Source organism: Leucoraja erinacea, chromosome 5 (genome assembly GCF_028641065.1).
Source record: "Leucoraja erinacea ecotype New England chromosome 5, Leri_hhj_1, whole genome shotgun sequence".
In the NCBI taxonomy this organism is placed as follows: Eukaryota; Metazoa; Chordata; class Chondrichthyes; order Rajiformes; family Rajidae; genus Leucoraja; species Leucoraja erinaceus.
In genome coordinates this window covers 63754503-63772078 of record NC_073381.1, presented here as the reverse complement: position 1 = coordinate 63772078, position 17576 = coordinate 63754503, and the positions used below count along the sequence as shown (strand labels likewise).

Sequence of the window (17576 nt, the reverse complement as noted above, 5' to 3'; positions counted from 1 at the left end):
TTAAAAAGGAGCAATTATATACATTTACATGCCAAAGCACATCTCCATGCACCAGAAGAGATATTCAGTATAAACCACAAAACATTCTGCACGTTAATTTTCAAAACGCACCTCAACAACTAGATTACATAAAGACATTCAAAACTTGAAGCATGCTGCAAGAACATTAATTCATAATATTCCACACTTAGACAATAAACAATAGGTATAGGAGTAGGCCATTCGGCCCTTCGAGCCAGCACCACCATTCAATGTGATCATGGCTGATCATCCCCAATCAGTACCCCGTACCTGCCTTCTCCCCATATCCCCCGACTCCGCTTCTTTAAGAGCCCTATCTAGCTCTCTCTTGAAAGTATCCAGAGAAACGACCTCCACCGCCCTCTGAGGCAGAGAATTCCACAGACTCACGACACTCTGTGAGAAAATATGTTTCCTCGTCTCCGTTCTAAATGGCTTACCCCTTATTCTTAAACTGTGGCCCCTGGTTCTGGACTCCACCAACATCGGGAATATGTTTCCTGCCTCTAGCTTGTCCAAACCCTTAATAATCTTATATGCTTCAATGAGATTCCCTCTCACCCTTCTAAACTCCAGAGTATACAAGCCCAGCCGTGGTTTTTCACAAGTATACAAGCCCACTTCTGTGGTTTTTCGAATAAAGGAGACCTTTCGGTAATATAAATTGTATCATAGGTTTTAGCATGTTAGAACTTACTCCAAAATTGATTCCTATATGCAAATACAAAGTACAGTAACCAAATAAAGTTTGGCCAGTTTAGAAGCAAATCAACTTCTGCATCAGAGAGTTTGCAATCATTCACATAATTTACATAAGTTGTACATAATTTACATAAATTGTTTTTATTTTAATCATAATTTAAATATCTATATTAATTAACAATTTGTTCCATTTAAGGGTGATTTCAGGATTCTCACTCTAATAAGATAATTTACCATGCAGAAGTAATTCCAAACTAATTTCAAGTACAATTGCTCCTTTTTCCATGCCGAATTAATCATTACCATTCTACTCTTAAACTAAATTCTAACACCCTCAAACAATATGTAGTTTTGAAATTTATTCCCAAATGCAAGATGATAGCAACGGTATATTGCATTCCATTATTGAAATTTAGTTTCACTAAATTCAAGTCCCAAACAATGGAAGCAGAATCCATTGAGTTGTTGATGCCACAGTGCATGTTTAATACTACTCATAAAGAATGAATTATGAAATGAATTAAATGGGTCAATATGATGCATAGTTGATATTAATAATACATCAAAATATGGTCCAACAAAGAAAACTGTTGGAAGCATTTAACTACAACTTTTAAATTTAAATGTGTAAATGTTCCTACTGATAAAACAATTGACGCAATTAGCAAAACAATATTTCATTTTCTTTAAACTTGTCAAGACTTTAGCAAGGTCAGCAGCAAATGCATTTCTACATTATCATTAAAACACGTGTAATTGCCAAAGGCCACTCCCAAAGGATGCAAGGCAACGTTGATCACGAGAAACACCCTAATTTCATGTCACATTTTGATATTTAAAAAAGTACAGACTGCATAATTATTGTTTCCATTTTAAAAGGAGGAGCCATAGAATTATCTATTGAACCACCTCTATATAAATACAACAGGTTTCATCACTTTACAGTATACCAAACTTATTCTTCATCCAGTTCACTCTATTGGGAAACCATTACAGAAGCAAGGTCACGAAGACCACAGACACTGGTATGTTTTATTTATATTTTTGCTGAGATTTGCTAACTTACAGATGAATAATGAAAACAAGGATCCAGCTCACAAATTCCATTAGTATTACATTATTTGTCATTTAATCACTCTTAAACTGATAACTTGTCAGAATTCTATTGCTAAACTCTCGATTGCAGACATTTTACTTTTACCTGCTTAGCAGGAAATGTTCTGGAATTGTTGGGTTATAAAACTTAACAGATTTCAAATACAATCACAAATAATGTTTATTTCAAAGATGACCACATAATTGGCACAAAATAAAACTTTTTTGTAGGGTCTTAATCAAAGTTTAGATCAGGTCAGCTGATGTATTTTTCTTCTTCCCATTGATGTGAGAACAATTGCGAATTGTGAAATTGGCGACTGTTTTGTCTGAAGATGGGTCTCGACCCGAAACGTCGCCAATTCCTTCTCTCCATAAATGCTGCCTCACCCGCTGAGTTACTCCAGCATTTTGTGTCTACCTTCGACTATTTTATCAAAGTCATTTTGCAAATGTGAAAACTGGAGGGAAATATCTCCATTGCCTCAACTAATGTTATTGAACAAATTAATGTTTTCTTTTAATATTTCATTGTATTGCTGTTTTTTTTTTACATTACAGCTGCAACATGGTTTCAAAAGAAATTAGAACATTTCTGCTATTGCTGCCACTAAACCTGGTTTATGGAACTGATCTCATCAGATATGTTTATCCTGCTTATAATATAAAGAGCCATGGGAGTAAGTTTACATTTCATCCTTGAACATTTATTTTGAATAACTACAGCATAAGTGTGTCAAAGACATATAATGATGACAAACTTAGCTACAATATTATTATAAGCTGATCTTTTTTGTAAATTCTAAATGTAATTCAATTTATTTTTTGTGTTCTACAAGTAAACTGTAGTATGCTGGCTTACAGAAAGTAACTGAAAATTAACTAAAAATGCTACTCTAAACTGATCAATCGGCAAGGCACAAGTACTGCAGCTTTATTTTAAGATTTGCAACATGCAAATACAAATACATGTTCAAGTAAATATATGTATGAGATCCCTACAATAAATTCAGCTGAAACGATCTGGAAACAATAGATAAGTCTAAAGAGGCATTCAGCAGATTGCCTCAAAGCATTGTAATATTCTCCTAAAGATGCTGACTACACCATACGTTCATTTAAAAGGTTGTGTTTACAATTGCAAACAGTTATGCAGGGTCATTCTGTGAATTTTGTTCCAAGGTGATATTTACCTCTGGGTCAGAAGATATAGGTTCTAACCCCATTCGACAATGAAGTACATAATCAGGACAGATACTTGAGGGATCTCAGTTGAAGGAATACTGCATAGCTTGAGATATTCCCTTCTATGTAAAATATTTAAATTAAAGTCCAATTTTGAAAGAGATCTGCTCAGGTATAAAATTAAAGCTATATCCTAACACCACCAACCCAAAGCAAACCTGGGCAAAGGGATCAATATATTTTCCACATCCAACCTGACCATTAATCATGTTATTGATCTGGTTGAAGACAAACCCCGAAATAATTAAGAGGATATATGTTATAAGCAAAGCATCCTCACGGATAGCAATGCAAGGCCTGGCTCAACCCAAACCAAACCTAAATAATTCATTAGAATGTTCACCTGACCCAACCTGAACAAAACACATTGTTGGCTCCTATCTAGAAACATAGAAACATAGAAAATAGGTGCAGGAGTAGACCATTCGGCCCTTCGAGCCTGCACCACCATTCAATATGATCATGGCTAATCATCCAACTCAGCATCCTGTGCCTGCCTTCTCTCCATACCCCCTGATCCCTTTAACCACAAGGGCCACATCTAACTCCCTCTTAAATATAGCCAATGAACTGGCCTCAACTACCTTCTGTGGCAGAGAATTCCAGAGATTCACCACTCTCTGTGTGAAAAATGTTTTTCTCATCTCGGTCCTAAAAGATTTCCCCCTTACCCTTAAAATGTGACCCCTTGTTCTGGACTTCCCCAATATCAGGAACAATCTTCCTGCATCTAGCCTGTCCAACCCCTTAAGAATTTTGTAAGTTTCTATAAAATCCCCCCTCAATCTTCTAAATTCTAGCGAGTGCAAGCCGAGTCTATCCAGTCTTTCTTCATATGAAAGTCCGGACATCCCAGGAATCAGTCTGGTGAACCTTCTCTGTACACCCTCTATGGCAAGAATGTCTTTCCTCAGATTAGGAGACCAAAACAGTACGCAATACTCCAGGTGTGGTCTCACCAAGACCCTGTACAACTGCAGTAGAACCTCCCTGCTCCTATACTCAAATCCTTTTGCTGTGAATGCTAACATACCATTCGCTATCTAGTTCATTTGGCAAGCCAAACTCTATTTCAATTGCCTACTTAGATTGGTTTAAAACACAGACATTTTTCTAATATCCTGGACAACATTTATTCCTCAAACAATACCACTGAAACAGAGTAGATAGACACAAAATGCTGGAGTAACTCAGCGGGCGGGACAGGCTGGAGAGTAGGAATGGGTGACGTTTCGCGTCGAGACCTTTCTTCGATCGAAGGAATGGTCTTCTTCTTCTTCTGCAGTTCCTTTCTACACACAGAGTAACTGGATGTTGCTTAGTGTAAGCTAGCTGATATACTTAGTATCATAATCACTATAATTATATTCCAAAGGTTTGCTAATTGACTGTGCGCTTTAGGGAATCTTAGCGATGAGAATGATAATATCTCAATTTAGTTCTTTAATTTTTAGCATAATGTCCAACAAGCAAACTCTCAGCAAGCTGATTGTTCCTTTTGTTGCCATATGTTACTTTTGACTATAAACTGTATTGATCCATACCTGTTTTCATGCACGAATCACACGTTAAAAGTTATTTTGTGCATGTTTTAAAGCGTCTGCAACCATTTTCTATTGAAACTTCAGCTATTGGGAATACACTTGCAATTCCCTCTGGTACAATTGCATCAATAGGCATGGCAACAACACCTTACTTCCTATCAAACAGAAATTGGGTTTAAAGATTATGAATTGCAACCATCATTTTTTAGTAACAGTAGATAAAGAAACAAATTCAGCTAGGAACAATAATAAATGAAAAATGTCACTGGGCAAGAATTCATTATTTATAAGCACTGATTATAAATGATATGATTTATAAGCACTGATCCCACACAATTGTTTTTCAATTTGCTGTTCTTTTCGCCATTGTCTGCAAACACAGCATTACTACTCTGTCCACCTCAATGTTCTCCCATTCTCCCCATCCCCCCCATCTCTCCTTATCACCACTGCAACCTGTGCGGTGATATGGAGAGTGCACTTTAAGGTAGCTGAACCATTTCCCAGCAAACAGCAGGCACTGTGGGCACAAGCTCTGCAAGCAGCTGTTTTCAACAAAAATAACAGATTGTGATCCACCACTTCTTGAAGAAGTAACCACAATAATAATTTATAAACGTGAGGATAACCCAATTTCTGAGATGACCCAGTCTTGGTTTACGTCACATTCAAAACAATTTAATGTCTCAAGGAAGTACAACATTCAATTTCTCAGCATTTCCAAGAGAAATCTGGAGTCCAGCATACCACAGAATTTCTAATTTGCTTGTATGATTTGTAATTCAGACGTATCAAATATAGTATCCAAAAATGGCTTTACAATATCTTGCTGTAGGAAAAAGATAAATACAGATTTGCATGTCAAGCTTGTGTTAAATCTAATTAGCGTATATTACATGTATTATTGGCATATATAATAATATTTAACAAACCTATTAAAAATAATATTGACATTCTATCTCAAAAGATTATTTTTTGCAAAGATATACAGAAAATTAACATAACTTCAATATATATGAGAATAACTGAAATCTGAGTTTTCAGAATTTGTTTGTTTGTCCTGAAGAAAACAAATCTCAAGTGCCCTAGTGAGACCACACCTGTATTATTGTGTGCTGTTTTGGTCCCCTAATTTGAGGAAGGACATTCTTGCTATTGAGGGAGTGCAGCATAGGTTTACAAGGTTAATTCCAGGGATGGCGGGACTGTCATATGCTGAGAGAATGGAGCAGCTGGGCTTGTACACTCTGGAGTTTAGAAGGATGAGAGGAGATCTCATTGAAACCTATAAGATTGGTAAGGACTTGGACACACTAGGGGCAGGAAACTTGCTCCCGATGTTGGGGGAGTCCAGAACCAGGGGCCACAGTTTAAGAATAAGGAGTAAGCCATTTAGAACGGAGACGAGGAAACACTTTTTCTCACAGAGAGTGGCGAGTCTGTGGAATTCTCTGCCTCCACAGGGCAGTGGAGGCAGGTTCTCTGGATGCTATCAAGAGAGAGCTAGATAGGGCTCTTAAAAATAGCGGAGTCAGGGGATATGGGAAGAAGGCAGGAACGGGGTGCTGATTGGGGATGATCAGCAATGATCACATTGAATGGCGGTGCTGGCTCGAAGGGCCAAATGGCCTACTGCACCTATTGTCTATTGTCTAATACATTGTCTGATCTTGGATGTGAAGTACTATGGAATAGTTCACTTGTCACTGCAAAACCATGTCTTATTATTGCTCCCCGTACATAATCTAAAATTATGTACAAATTCTGGACTATCAGTAAGAGGACTCTGCACCACAATTCATGTTTTGGACATTCTATCAACGAGATATGGAAACGCCACGTAATGAAATTTGACTGCTTAAACACTCCAATTAACTGATGAAACAATATTTCACTGATCCCAGAGCTATGACAAATTGCTTCAACAGTGTGCCATAGATTTCTGGTACAATCCTTTTGCCTTTCATCTGTAACATTCACATGATGTTGCAAAACATAATATATATTGCAAACCTGTGTCTCTGATGAATTACATTCTCCTGAAGGTAACTAATGGACACTAATTAAAAGTGGAACTTTCCAATTTTAGGAATTTGCACTTGGCATGTCTTGTAGGTCTAGTGTGAAATGTTAATCTCTTTCTCTTTTCAGAGATGCTGCCTGACATGCTGATTTCTTCCAGTATTTTATTTTACTTAAGATATCTAACATATGCAGTTTTTTGTATTGTTGTTTGATTTTAATGTGATCCACTTTACAATGCTGAGTGGCAATTAAAACATGGTAATTATGATTGCTGACATAACTTCATGAACAGAATTGTCAATTTAATGGGCCGGAACTGTATCAACAACAAACTTGTTTTTGCCAATCAGAGAATGATAACTTGCTGTCCTAATCCAAAATGGTAAGGCCCTGCGCAGCAGTTGAACCTGGAGTGACACAACATGTGGCAGGGAGGTGGGGTTCAGAGTGAAGAAGGGTCCCCAACCGAAATGTCATCTATCCATTTAGCCAGCTTGCTGAGTTCTTCCAACACTTGCTTTTTCCACTCAAGATTCCAGAATCTGCAGTATCTTGTGTTTCAAAAGGATCTAAATGCGAGTCCCATGGGTGGAACACCAGTGTAGAAATTATTGGCAGTGGTGCTTAACAGTAAAATTGTATTCAAACCAGAGATGCATGTTAACACTAAAGCAACGGAGAAGATACTAAATCGTATTTTATATCGACATATAGACAAGGATGACCGTGTTGCTATGTAGTCTCATTGCAGCTATTTGATGTTTTGCATATCATAATTATCAATGCACGGATTGTCACGGATAAAATTATCCACAATTTCACAAAAAACTTGAAAGACCTTTTAACTGGTACAGCATTATCTTATGATACAATGATTTTCTGAGAAAAACACCGGAAAAGCAATTGGAACAGATTGTAAAAATCAAATTAATTTTTGGAAGAATTTACAGCTGATGACCAACATCAAAGCAGCAAACTATGCAAGTCAAAGTGCGGTAGCCTCCCAAACAGCATTATTTCTACTCACCACCAGATCATACAAATATATCTTTCTCAGTAAACCATTGATGCTGACATTAAATAACTCCTTTATTAGAAATCAAAGTAAAATATTAGAATTAATAATAACTAGCTATGTAATGATATATTATTACTTTTATCTATAGCTCGAAGTATCAATTAATCAAAAATTAAACTCCATTCCATTGCTCAAATACATTCATCCTGTATCTTAGTGAAACACTAAAGGACCCAGAAGGCACTGATACATGAGTTGTCACTACACTTCAATTGAAGTGTGAGGCATCTGATTTTTGATGATTTTGTGTCTCCCAATTCAGCTTCACAAGTACAACGTGCATCTACTTTCATTTCATTCTTGCAGGAAAGGGTGACTCATACAAAATACAGCATCCATATCTTATCTTACCCAAGACAGATGTTTTTCTTTGACAATAACATATATTCAGATTGTAGTGGTGCTGTGTGGAGTACATAATTACCGAAATTCCAGTGATCAAGAAATTCAATGCCCATCTCTAATGATCCAGAGAATATACCAGGATTTATTTCCCTAACTAAGCATTTTCTGCCACAACAATTCCAATATCAAAATCATCCTTACAAATAAATACCAATAATTTTACGTGTTATTTCCAACAGAAATCTAAATGATGTAATTTCCAAATAACTTGAATTGCGACATACTTGTGGAAAAATGGACTGGTTCGAAAACCTTGTCAGCATGACAATAATAGGGAAGAAAACTGATATAAGTATTCAAAATAAAACTAATTAAAATAGCATGCTGTTTGTATTGGGCCTCAATTTGATGAAAAGATGTAGATTGGGTTTATTATTGTCATGTGTACCACGTACAGTGAAAAGCTTTGTTTTGCATGTTATCCAATCAGATCAGATAATACTATACATACAGCAAGTTCACACGCTTGTTCATGTCATCATTGCCAGTTATTATTACCAAGTAATCATTTAGTTTTGCCCTGTTTCTACCTTGCTGGCAACCTTCCTATGAAAAAGGTATTGGCATTTGTCTCAAGTAATTCAAACAGTGTTTCCTAATTCATCAGTTGCATTATATCCAATTAATGTAATGTAAACATGCATTACGGCAAAAGACGTACAACTGATTGCAAATCATGTTTGAACAAAAGGAAATCTTAAAAAACATCAGGTGGTTCAGAAGGTAAATACCGTGTATCATTTAATGAAACTAGACAGGGATATTTACTTGTAGATGAAGATAGACACTGCCTTTTGTATGGTTCACAATTTCAACACAATTTGAACACAAGGCCTGGCTACCTGACCCAAATCTGAGAGAATTCAACTTTGTGTGTCAGATTTGGATGAAATTAACATTAAAAAAAAATATTGCTCTCTCAATCGGGTTGGGACAGCAGTATTTATAAATGAATGTGCTAATAAGTTATCAAAAATTTTGAAAATCACAAAATTGCAGATGCTGGAAAACTGAAGTAAAAACTGAAAATACTGACACTCTACAAGCGAGACAGCATCTGCGGAAAGAGAAACAAAGGTAATATGTCAGATTGAAAGTAGACAAAAATGCTGGAGAAACTCAGCGGGTGAGGCAGCATCTATGGAGCGAAGGAAATAGGCAACGTTTCGGGTCAAAACCCTTCTCCTTCCGATGTCAGATTGAAGACTATTTTTACTGTTTTGAAACATATGTAAATGTACATTTTTTTACATATTCACATCTAATGCTGTCTGGTGACTGAGGAGGAAAGTTTGATACCAAGCGTACACAGATGAACATGAGGTTTCCAGATTTATGGTAAAAGTGATGCTAAAAGGAGCAGAAGATGCAAATGGATTCAGGCATGTCCAGGTTGAAGAGTTTGACTGGAAGAGATAATGGAAAAGAAATAAACATATTTGCAATTGCATGGAAGCCAATTTGTAAACATTGGTACTGATGGAAGATGGTGAACCAATTGGAGCTGTACGTCAAACTATGGGCACATGCTCTGAAAGGTTTCTAGGCATCAATCAGATCAGGTTTTAGTTAGATAAATAAGTAGGCACCTACCGAACACTCAGATAATTACGCGGGTATGGAGACACAAAAGACTGCAGATACTGGAATCTAGAGCAAAAATTGTTTGTATGTGCTCAATTACAGGAGTATGTTTCCAGAATCCCAACTTCAAGTTTTCATTGCATTCTAGAACTTTGATGTGATTTTGTTAGACAAAGGTACCACATAGTACTTTTACAGTTGAATATTATTTCGCACAGGTTATTGGCCCTATAAAAATCGATGTAAGAATTTGGCTGTTCTGAACCTAATGGAATAACTTTACCATTTAGACTGGATGAGCTACTCTATACCAAAACTCCAAAATTTTAATCTGAAAGTAAATGCTATTCATTGTATTTTTTGATTATATTTTCAAACTTTTTCAACAAACATATATACTCCTTCAACAGGAACAAAATTATAACATTCAATCAGTTACTTATCTTATTTTTATTTTCTCAAAAATAGGCAATGAAATAAATTTGCATCATTCGGCAAGCAAAGAAGACGGTGAGCATAAGAGCAACTCACATTCTGCAAGTAAGCCATATTCATTATTTGTAAGCAGGGCATGTAATTGAAATTTGAGCATCTCTATTCCAAGGTAATTGTTTAGAAGAAATGGGCTCTTCGGTTCATTGTGTCCATGCAACAACAAAAAAAATCCAAATCTGGATCTGGGGGTGGGGGAGAATGCCTAGTCGTCCTTAGCAAACCACCCACAAACTTTTAGTCTTAATGGGAAGAAGGCTTTTGAATATATAACATCAATATCAATTAACCCATTAATTTCATTACATTTGATCTGCATACCAAAACATAATAGGGAAATGGTTGGGAAGTTTTAAGAGCATTCCAACTTCCAATGCAGGAAACACTGAATTTAAGGTAGAGTGAGCATTTAGAAATTTAGAAGCACTAATGTATTCAGTTTTTGAAAGAGTAACGAGAACTAGGCAATAAACATGAGAATTAGGTAAAGCCTATAAAGTCTTCAACAAGAAATTGTGATAACAATTTTAGGCAGTTAAATATACAGACCTGCATGCATTGCATAGAAATGTGACTGATATTAGACTGTTGCAGCATGGAGTTGAATCAGGGTCAATGGACCAAATGGTCTCCTTGTGTCCTGTATTTACATTTCTATAATTCTATCTTCAAGTTTATAAAGATACTCGACCAAGTGCAGACCCGTTGGGTCTGTTTCCCCAATGCGCGTTTGTGGGGGGGGGGGGATTGGGGAGCTGCGGCATCGCACTCAAATGAGCCAGATTTTTGCTAAGGTTTGACAATTAAGCTATATGGTTTGGCTCCTGCTGGAAACAATGCAATGAGCCTGGTTTCCATTCCTCCATAATGAATGTTACAAGGCATAACCTTAAAATACAGCTAGACTTTGAGCCAAACCTCCAATCCTTGTTGGGGAAATATTGAAAGCCTTTCGTTCTACATAAAACCTGCTATTTCAAATGGCAATCTGCCTCTCTATTTTCTTTTATTATTCTAACTTTGTCAAGACAAGCACAGTAAGGCTGTGCAAAGCATTGATAGCGCTGGAGCGGGAAATTCACCAGGACGTTTCCTGGGTGGAGCGTTTTAGTCAAGAGAAGAGGCTGGAGAGGATAGGTCTGCTTTTTCCTGGAGTGGCAGTTAAAATGGTACATGATTGAGGTATACAAAATTATGAGATGTACAGGTACAGGTGCACAACCTTTTATCCGGTGTTCCAGAAACCGAAAAGCTCCGAAAACCGGCCATTTTTTCCAGATGTCGTCTGCGCACCAAAGCTAGCGTTTGGCGCCAAACTTGACCCAAAACGACCCACGGTCAACCCAGGTCTGTACTACTGTAGCGGCTGCCTCCTCCCTGGAGACCGGGAGACGCTTAAACATCTGTAAATCATTGCTTAAATGTTAGTCAGTTAGTTTGGAGGGCTTTTATGTGAAGGGGGGTGAAGGGGTAAACTTTAATTCTTAGTCCCCTACCTGGTCGGAGAGGCGGGGAGCGGTCAATGTGGCCGTTGTGGCCGTTGGGGCTGTGGGCGGCGCCGGTTGTAGCTCCGACCCCGGCAACTCTACCCCTGGCTGCGAGGCGCTCCAAATCCAGCGCGGCCCGCGGCCGGACGCCCCAGCTCCACGAATGTCGGGAGTCGGCAGCGTCGCAGCGCTGGGATACCAGCTGGGAGCAGGCAACGCCTTATCGGGTCGCCGTGCGGCAAGCTCCGGAGCGCTGTGGCCGCCGACCCAACGTTCGCGGAGCGTCGCTGGATTTGGAGCCGCGCAGCCAGGGGTAAAGTTGCCGGGGTCGGAGCTCCAACCGGCGCCGCCCGCGGCCGGACGGAGCCCCCAGCTCCGCGGCTCCAAATCCAGCGACGCTCCGCGATGTTGTGTGTCGGCGGCCACAGCGTTCCGGAGCTTGCCGCACGGCGACCCGGTAAGGCATTGCCCGCTCCCCGCTGGTATCCCAGCGCTGCGACGACGCCGACTCCCGACATTCTCGGAGCTGGGACGTCCGGCCGCGGGCCGCGCTGGATTTGGAGCGCCTCGCAGCCAGGGGTAGAGTTGCCGGGGTCGGAGCTACAACCGGCGACGCCCGCGGCCTGACGGAGCCCCCAGCTCCGCGAGGTTGGGAGTCGCCGACCAGGTAGGGGACTAAGAATTAAAGTTTCCCCCTTCACCCCGACTCCACCACCACCACATAAAATCCCTCCAAACTAACTGACTAACATTTATGCAATGATTCTCCTGGTCACCGGGGAGGAGGCAGCAGCTCCAGACTTTTCAAGCCGCCCGCGCTACCTACCTAATCTACGCTAAAAATCTTCCATTCTGAAATCCGAAAATGTCCGAAATCCGACAAGTGTCTGGTCCCAAGGCTTTCGGATAAAAGGTTGTGCACCTGTATATGGAACAGTACAACACAGTAACAGGCCCTTTGGCACACAATGTCTGAGCTGGACAATAATATCCTTTGCCTGCATATGATCCATATCCCATCATTCCCTGCATATCGTTGTGCCTGTCAAAAAGCCGCTTAAGTGCCAAAATCGTAGTAGAACCTGATAAAATGTAACCAGAAAATGGATTGCTGGCAACCTTTGCCTTTATGGTGAATAAAACTTTAATACATCGATTTAAGGCAAAGAGCAAGAGATATAGAGGGGGTTTGAGGGGGAATATTTTCACCCAGAAAGTGGTGGAGGAACTGGAATGCACCGGCAGAGTGGCGGAAACAGATTTGCAGACAACATTTAAGAAATGTTGAGACAAGCACATAAATTGTTGAGGCATCTAAGTCTACAGGCCAAGTGCTTGATGATGGGATTAATACAGGATGAGTGTCCACTAGTTAGGATGCATGTGGTGGGCCAAATGGCCTGTTGCCATGCTGACTTTTATGTTAAAGATTCCATATCAGAATTAGCTGCTTTTATTGCTGCTATTTATATTATAACATGATGATAATAGTGCATTAGACATGAATTTGGGATGGCATGGTAGCGCAGCAGTAGAGTTGCTGCCTTACAGCGCCAGAGACTCGGGTTCGATCAGAGTGCTTATCTGTACAGAATTATCTGTGCTTATCTGTACAGATACCTTCTCCCCGTGACCTGCGTGCATTTTTTCTGAGAACTTTGGTTTCCTCCCACATTTCAAAGACGTACAGGTTTGTAGGTTAATTGGCTTGGTATAAATGTAAAATTGTCCCTAGTGTAGGATAGTGTTAATGTGCGGGGATTGCTGGTTGGCGCTGACTTGGTGGTCTGAAGGGCCTGTTTCTGCGCTGTATCTCTAAACTAAAATAAACTGATGCATGTTTTCAGAGTTGAAGAGCCACAATAAAATTATAAACTATATTCATGAAGTAGAAAAGCTAAATATGATTTAAACCAATTTGACTATCAAAGCAGCTATTGTTCACGAAACTCTGTGAACATAAATGCCTATAATATCAGGAAACATCTTTACGTCATTTTTACGTCTTTTTGTCAACTGTTTTACAACGTAAATAGTGGTGAATAGGATCCTGATTTATTTGGCATAGATAGTGTGTAAATTGCTGGTTTGTGTTTGATAGCTTGAGCCTCCAATAGGTTCTTTTTTTCATAAAGGATCAGTATTATTTTTTCATAAGTTACAAGTTCCTGGCACTTTTCAATGTTTGAAAAAAATTCTAAAAGCTTTTTTTAATATTGATTTTAAGGTAATTAAGGGAAGAAACTATGTAGATTGTGTATTTTTAATGTTTAAAACTGGAATATTCTTCATACCAAAACCTGATATGGTAACAGGAGACAAATTGGGAAGTGACAACTAGAGTCTATCTTGAGGCCAATATAACTAATGCTTGCTGCGCAAATATATGCAACCACAGGCATTCACCATTTCCTTTTTGGAAATCATTGAGAGTTCCTACACATCCTACAAGTGCGATAGAATCTGAGTTCAATGCTGTAATTTCCCCACAGAATGTTCTAATTTAAATAAAACTAATATAGAATACTAGGGGAAACCGGAAACAAAAACAAATGTTATCATTGCTGTGTATTTTGTGGCTAAATAGCAAAAACAACAGCATTCTAAATGTAAGCTTTGGTCAGAATGATGCACAGTGGGACCCAAGACCACCCACCACTATTGGCTGCACGAATGCTGATAAATAGCATGATTGGTGGGAGCAGATTTCCACAGTTCAATGTCATATTAGTTGACTATTGATAGCACCCACAAGACACCTCCACTTCTGACCCTATTTTGTTTAGTTTAGGTTAGTTTACTTTAGTTTAGTTTAGAGAAGGTGTGGAATCTTCTGTTCACCCTAAATATAATCGTGTCCAAGCTTTGACTTACTGCCAAAACTGTAATCATTCAACAAGATTGTTAGCCAACTGAAAACCCAATATCTAAACTTTGATCCATTTCCAAGTTTGATGTGTCCTTATCAGCCAATGATTTGTCGTCATCATCAAATAATCCAATACTCTGCATACTATACTCCAATTGAACAAAATCCTCCACACTAATTGCATCCTCACCCAGCTTCACATTTCTATGAACCTGAATGACCATTTCTCAGGATTCTCAAACTCATCTTCAGGTTACTCCCTAACCTTACTCACCTTTCCCTTGTTCTTTGCTAAAGCCAACCATTTTGTTTCATTATTAATTTTAGGGATATTCCAGTAAATCAAAATCTCTAACAGCTCGACAGTTACAAGTCTGAAAGCGCATTGCAGTTCTGTAAACCTTCAAACCTTCTTATTTTCCAAAATATTTAGTGAAGGTTTGAAATTATTTTTATATAAACCAATGAGTCATCATGCATCTTGTACCATCTATCTATCTTCTATATTACTAAAAGTCTGTTCTTGACCGGTTTTGGCCTACTGTGCTGCGATTTCCGAGAGAACGCCGCCACCTATGGTCGTCATTTTTGGCCACCTCGCTCAGAGCCCCCCCTCCGCCGCATGTGTGCCGAGGATTTTTCCCGTCGATGAAAAATGACAGAGATATTAATGTTTTTACAAAATTCCCCATTCTCTCTGCTGCCCCTGCTGGAGGGAGGGGGAGGGACTATAAAACCAGGACGTGGTGTGCCTCAATCAGTCTCTGCAAGTGGTGTGCCTCAATCAGAGCTCTGAATGACACTGAACAAATGTCTCCACAGCTGTGAGTACCCATAATGTGGTTTGAAAATGAAAATATGGTTAGTTTGAGGAAAAAAGCACTGCCTGCAAATGGTCGTTTGGATGGTTTGGGTTGAAGTAAAAAGGAACCCTCTCTCTCTCTCCCCCCTTTTTCTCCACTCTCTCTCCTCTCTTCCTCTCACCTTCCTTCCATCTCTCTCTCCCCCCTCTCTCCCTCTCTCTCTTCCCCGCCTCTCCCCACCCCCCCCCTCCCCATCCCCCCCCCCCCCTCCCCCCCCCCCTCCCCCCCCCTCCCCCCCCCCCCCCCCCCCCCCCCCCCCCCCTCCCCCCCCCCCCTCCCTCCCCCCCCCCCTCCCCTCCCCCCCCCTTCCCCCCCCCCCCCCCCCCCTCCCCCTCCCCCCCCTCCCCTCCCCCCCTCTCCTGCCCCCCCTCCTCCTCTCCCTCTCCCTCCCCCCCCCCTCTCCTCTCCCCCCTCTATCCCCTCCCCCACCGTCCCTCCCCTAACCCCCCTCCCCTCCACACACCCCTACCCCCCCTCCCTCCACCCTCCGTGCTCCCCACCTCTCCCCCTCCCCTCACCTCCCTCAGCACACACTCGCTCTCCCCCCCTCCCCCCTCCCCCTCCCCCCCTCCTCCCTCCCCCTCTCTCCCCCTCTCTCTCCTCCCCCCCCATCATCCCTCCCCTAAACTCCCTCCCTCCACATCCCCTTCCCTCCCCCCTCCCCCCTCCCTCCCTCCCTGCTCCCCAGCTCTCCCCCTCACTCCCTCTCAGCACACCCTCTCTCCCCCCCTCACTCTCACCCTCTCTCTCTCTCCTCCCCTCCCCCCCCCCCCCCCCCACACCTTTCCCCCCTCAGCCACCCTCCCTCTTCTCCTCCTCCTCCCGCCCCCCTATCCCCCTCTCTGTGTGTGTGTGTGTCTCTCTCTCTCTCTCTCTGTCTCTGCCCTCACTCTCTAACCCCCCCCCCCCCCCCCCCCCCCCTCTAGATGTGACTGCAAGTTGGGGGCTATGCGTCAGTAGATAGGGTGGTTATGGGGTAAAAGGAGCAAATTCATAATATTAATATAAATATCAAGGGGGGTAATTAGCGTGAGTGTGGGGGATAGTTAGTGTGTGTGATGCTGCCTGCCGCCTCCCTCCCCCCACAACCACACGCTGGGGGAACAGACCCAACAGGTCTGCACTTGGTCTAGTATAGTCCTAGAAATGTGCAGCGTGGAAACAGACCATTCAACCCAACACAACTCTTCCATGTCAGCCAGCGAGTGCCCTTCCATATTAATCCCATCTCGCATCAATTGATCCATTGGTATCTATACCTAGGCAATTCAAATGTTCATCAAAATATTTCTAAAATACTGTCAGCAACCTTTTTCAAGCAGTGCATTTCACATAATTATCTTCTAAAATTCTTCTAAAGTTCTTACCCCTTACCCTAGATCTATACATTGTTATATATAGAGTCGCAGCATAGATCCTTGTGGGATTATGTTGCTGCATCTAATCTCAAAGACAGCCCTCTATCATCACCTTCTGGCTCCTAAGACAATTTTGGATCCAGTTTGCCAACTTGACCTTGATCCCACATGCCCTGGGACCTTTTGTCTCCCATGTGGCACTGTAAGACCTACTATAGTCCATATAAATCAGATTCACTGCCTTTTTATTTCTAATCTCTACCGATATGGCCTGAAAATTCTATACCCTGGGGAGCTGAGCTCCAATCCTGCACGTTCCTGAACAATGTGATTGCAATATTATCATACAACCTTGCGTTAATTAATGCTTTGAGTTTATCTACTTTCCTAGTGATACCAGAACGAATAATACGAGCATTAAATTTAATTTTGAATTCCCTTACTTGAGCACTTATTGACTTATTAACTGTACCAGTTAAACTGTTGACCAATATATTTTCACCAGTATTACACCCTATACTGCAATCAGTATTGATTATTAGAGACCCATCTTTAATTATTAAACCACACCAATAAAAACAATGGGCTCACATCCTTGATTTCCTTCTCCCAACATATTTCTTTATTTGCTTCTTAGTGCCCATTGCTCATAAGGAAAAATTCATAGACCAATTCCCATCAGTAATCTGGCCAGAAATTAGAAGGCTTTAAAATAATCAATTTTGCACCAATGTCTCCTCTATCTTTCAGTTTTGAGCATTGTCCAATGATGTTTGTTGCAGAATCTCTCAACAATGTGATTAGACTT

At 40.7% G+C, this 17576-nt stretch overlaps 2 protein-coding genes across 2 annotated transcripts in view; one reads left to right on the top strand and one right to left on the bottom strand.

Moving 5' to 3' along the window:
• The window catches only part of nt5dc1 (5'-nucleotidase domain containing 1), a 439504-nt gene that overhangs the window by 321718 nt on the left and 100210 nt on the right, over window positions 1-17576 (bottom strand).
• The window catches only part of LOC129697335 (collagen alpha-1(X) chain-like), a 36605-nt gene continuing 21143 nt past the window's right edge, over window positions 2115-17576 (top strand). The window contains exons 1-2 of the mRNA XM_055635785.1: window positions 2115-2498; window positions 10168-10239. Of these exons, the coding sequence (XP_055491760.1) occupies window positions 2387-2498; window positions 10168-10239 (184 nt within the window). The 5' untranslated portion in view covers window positions 2115-2386. The remainder of the gene's footprint in view (window positions 2499-10167; window positions 10240-17576) is intronic.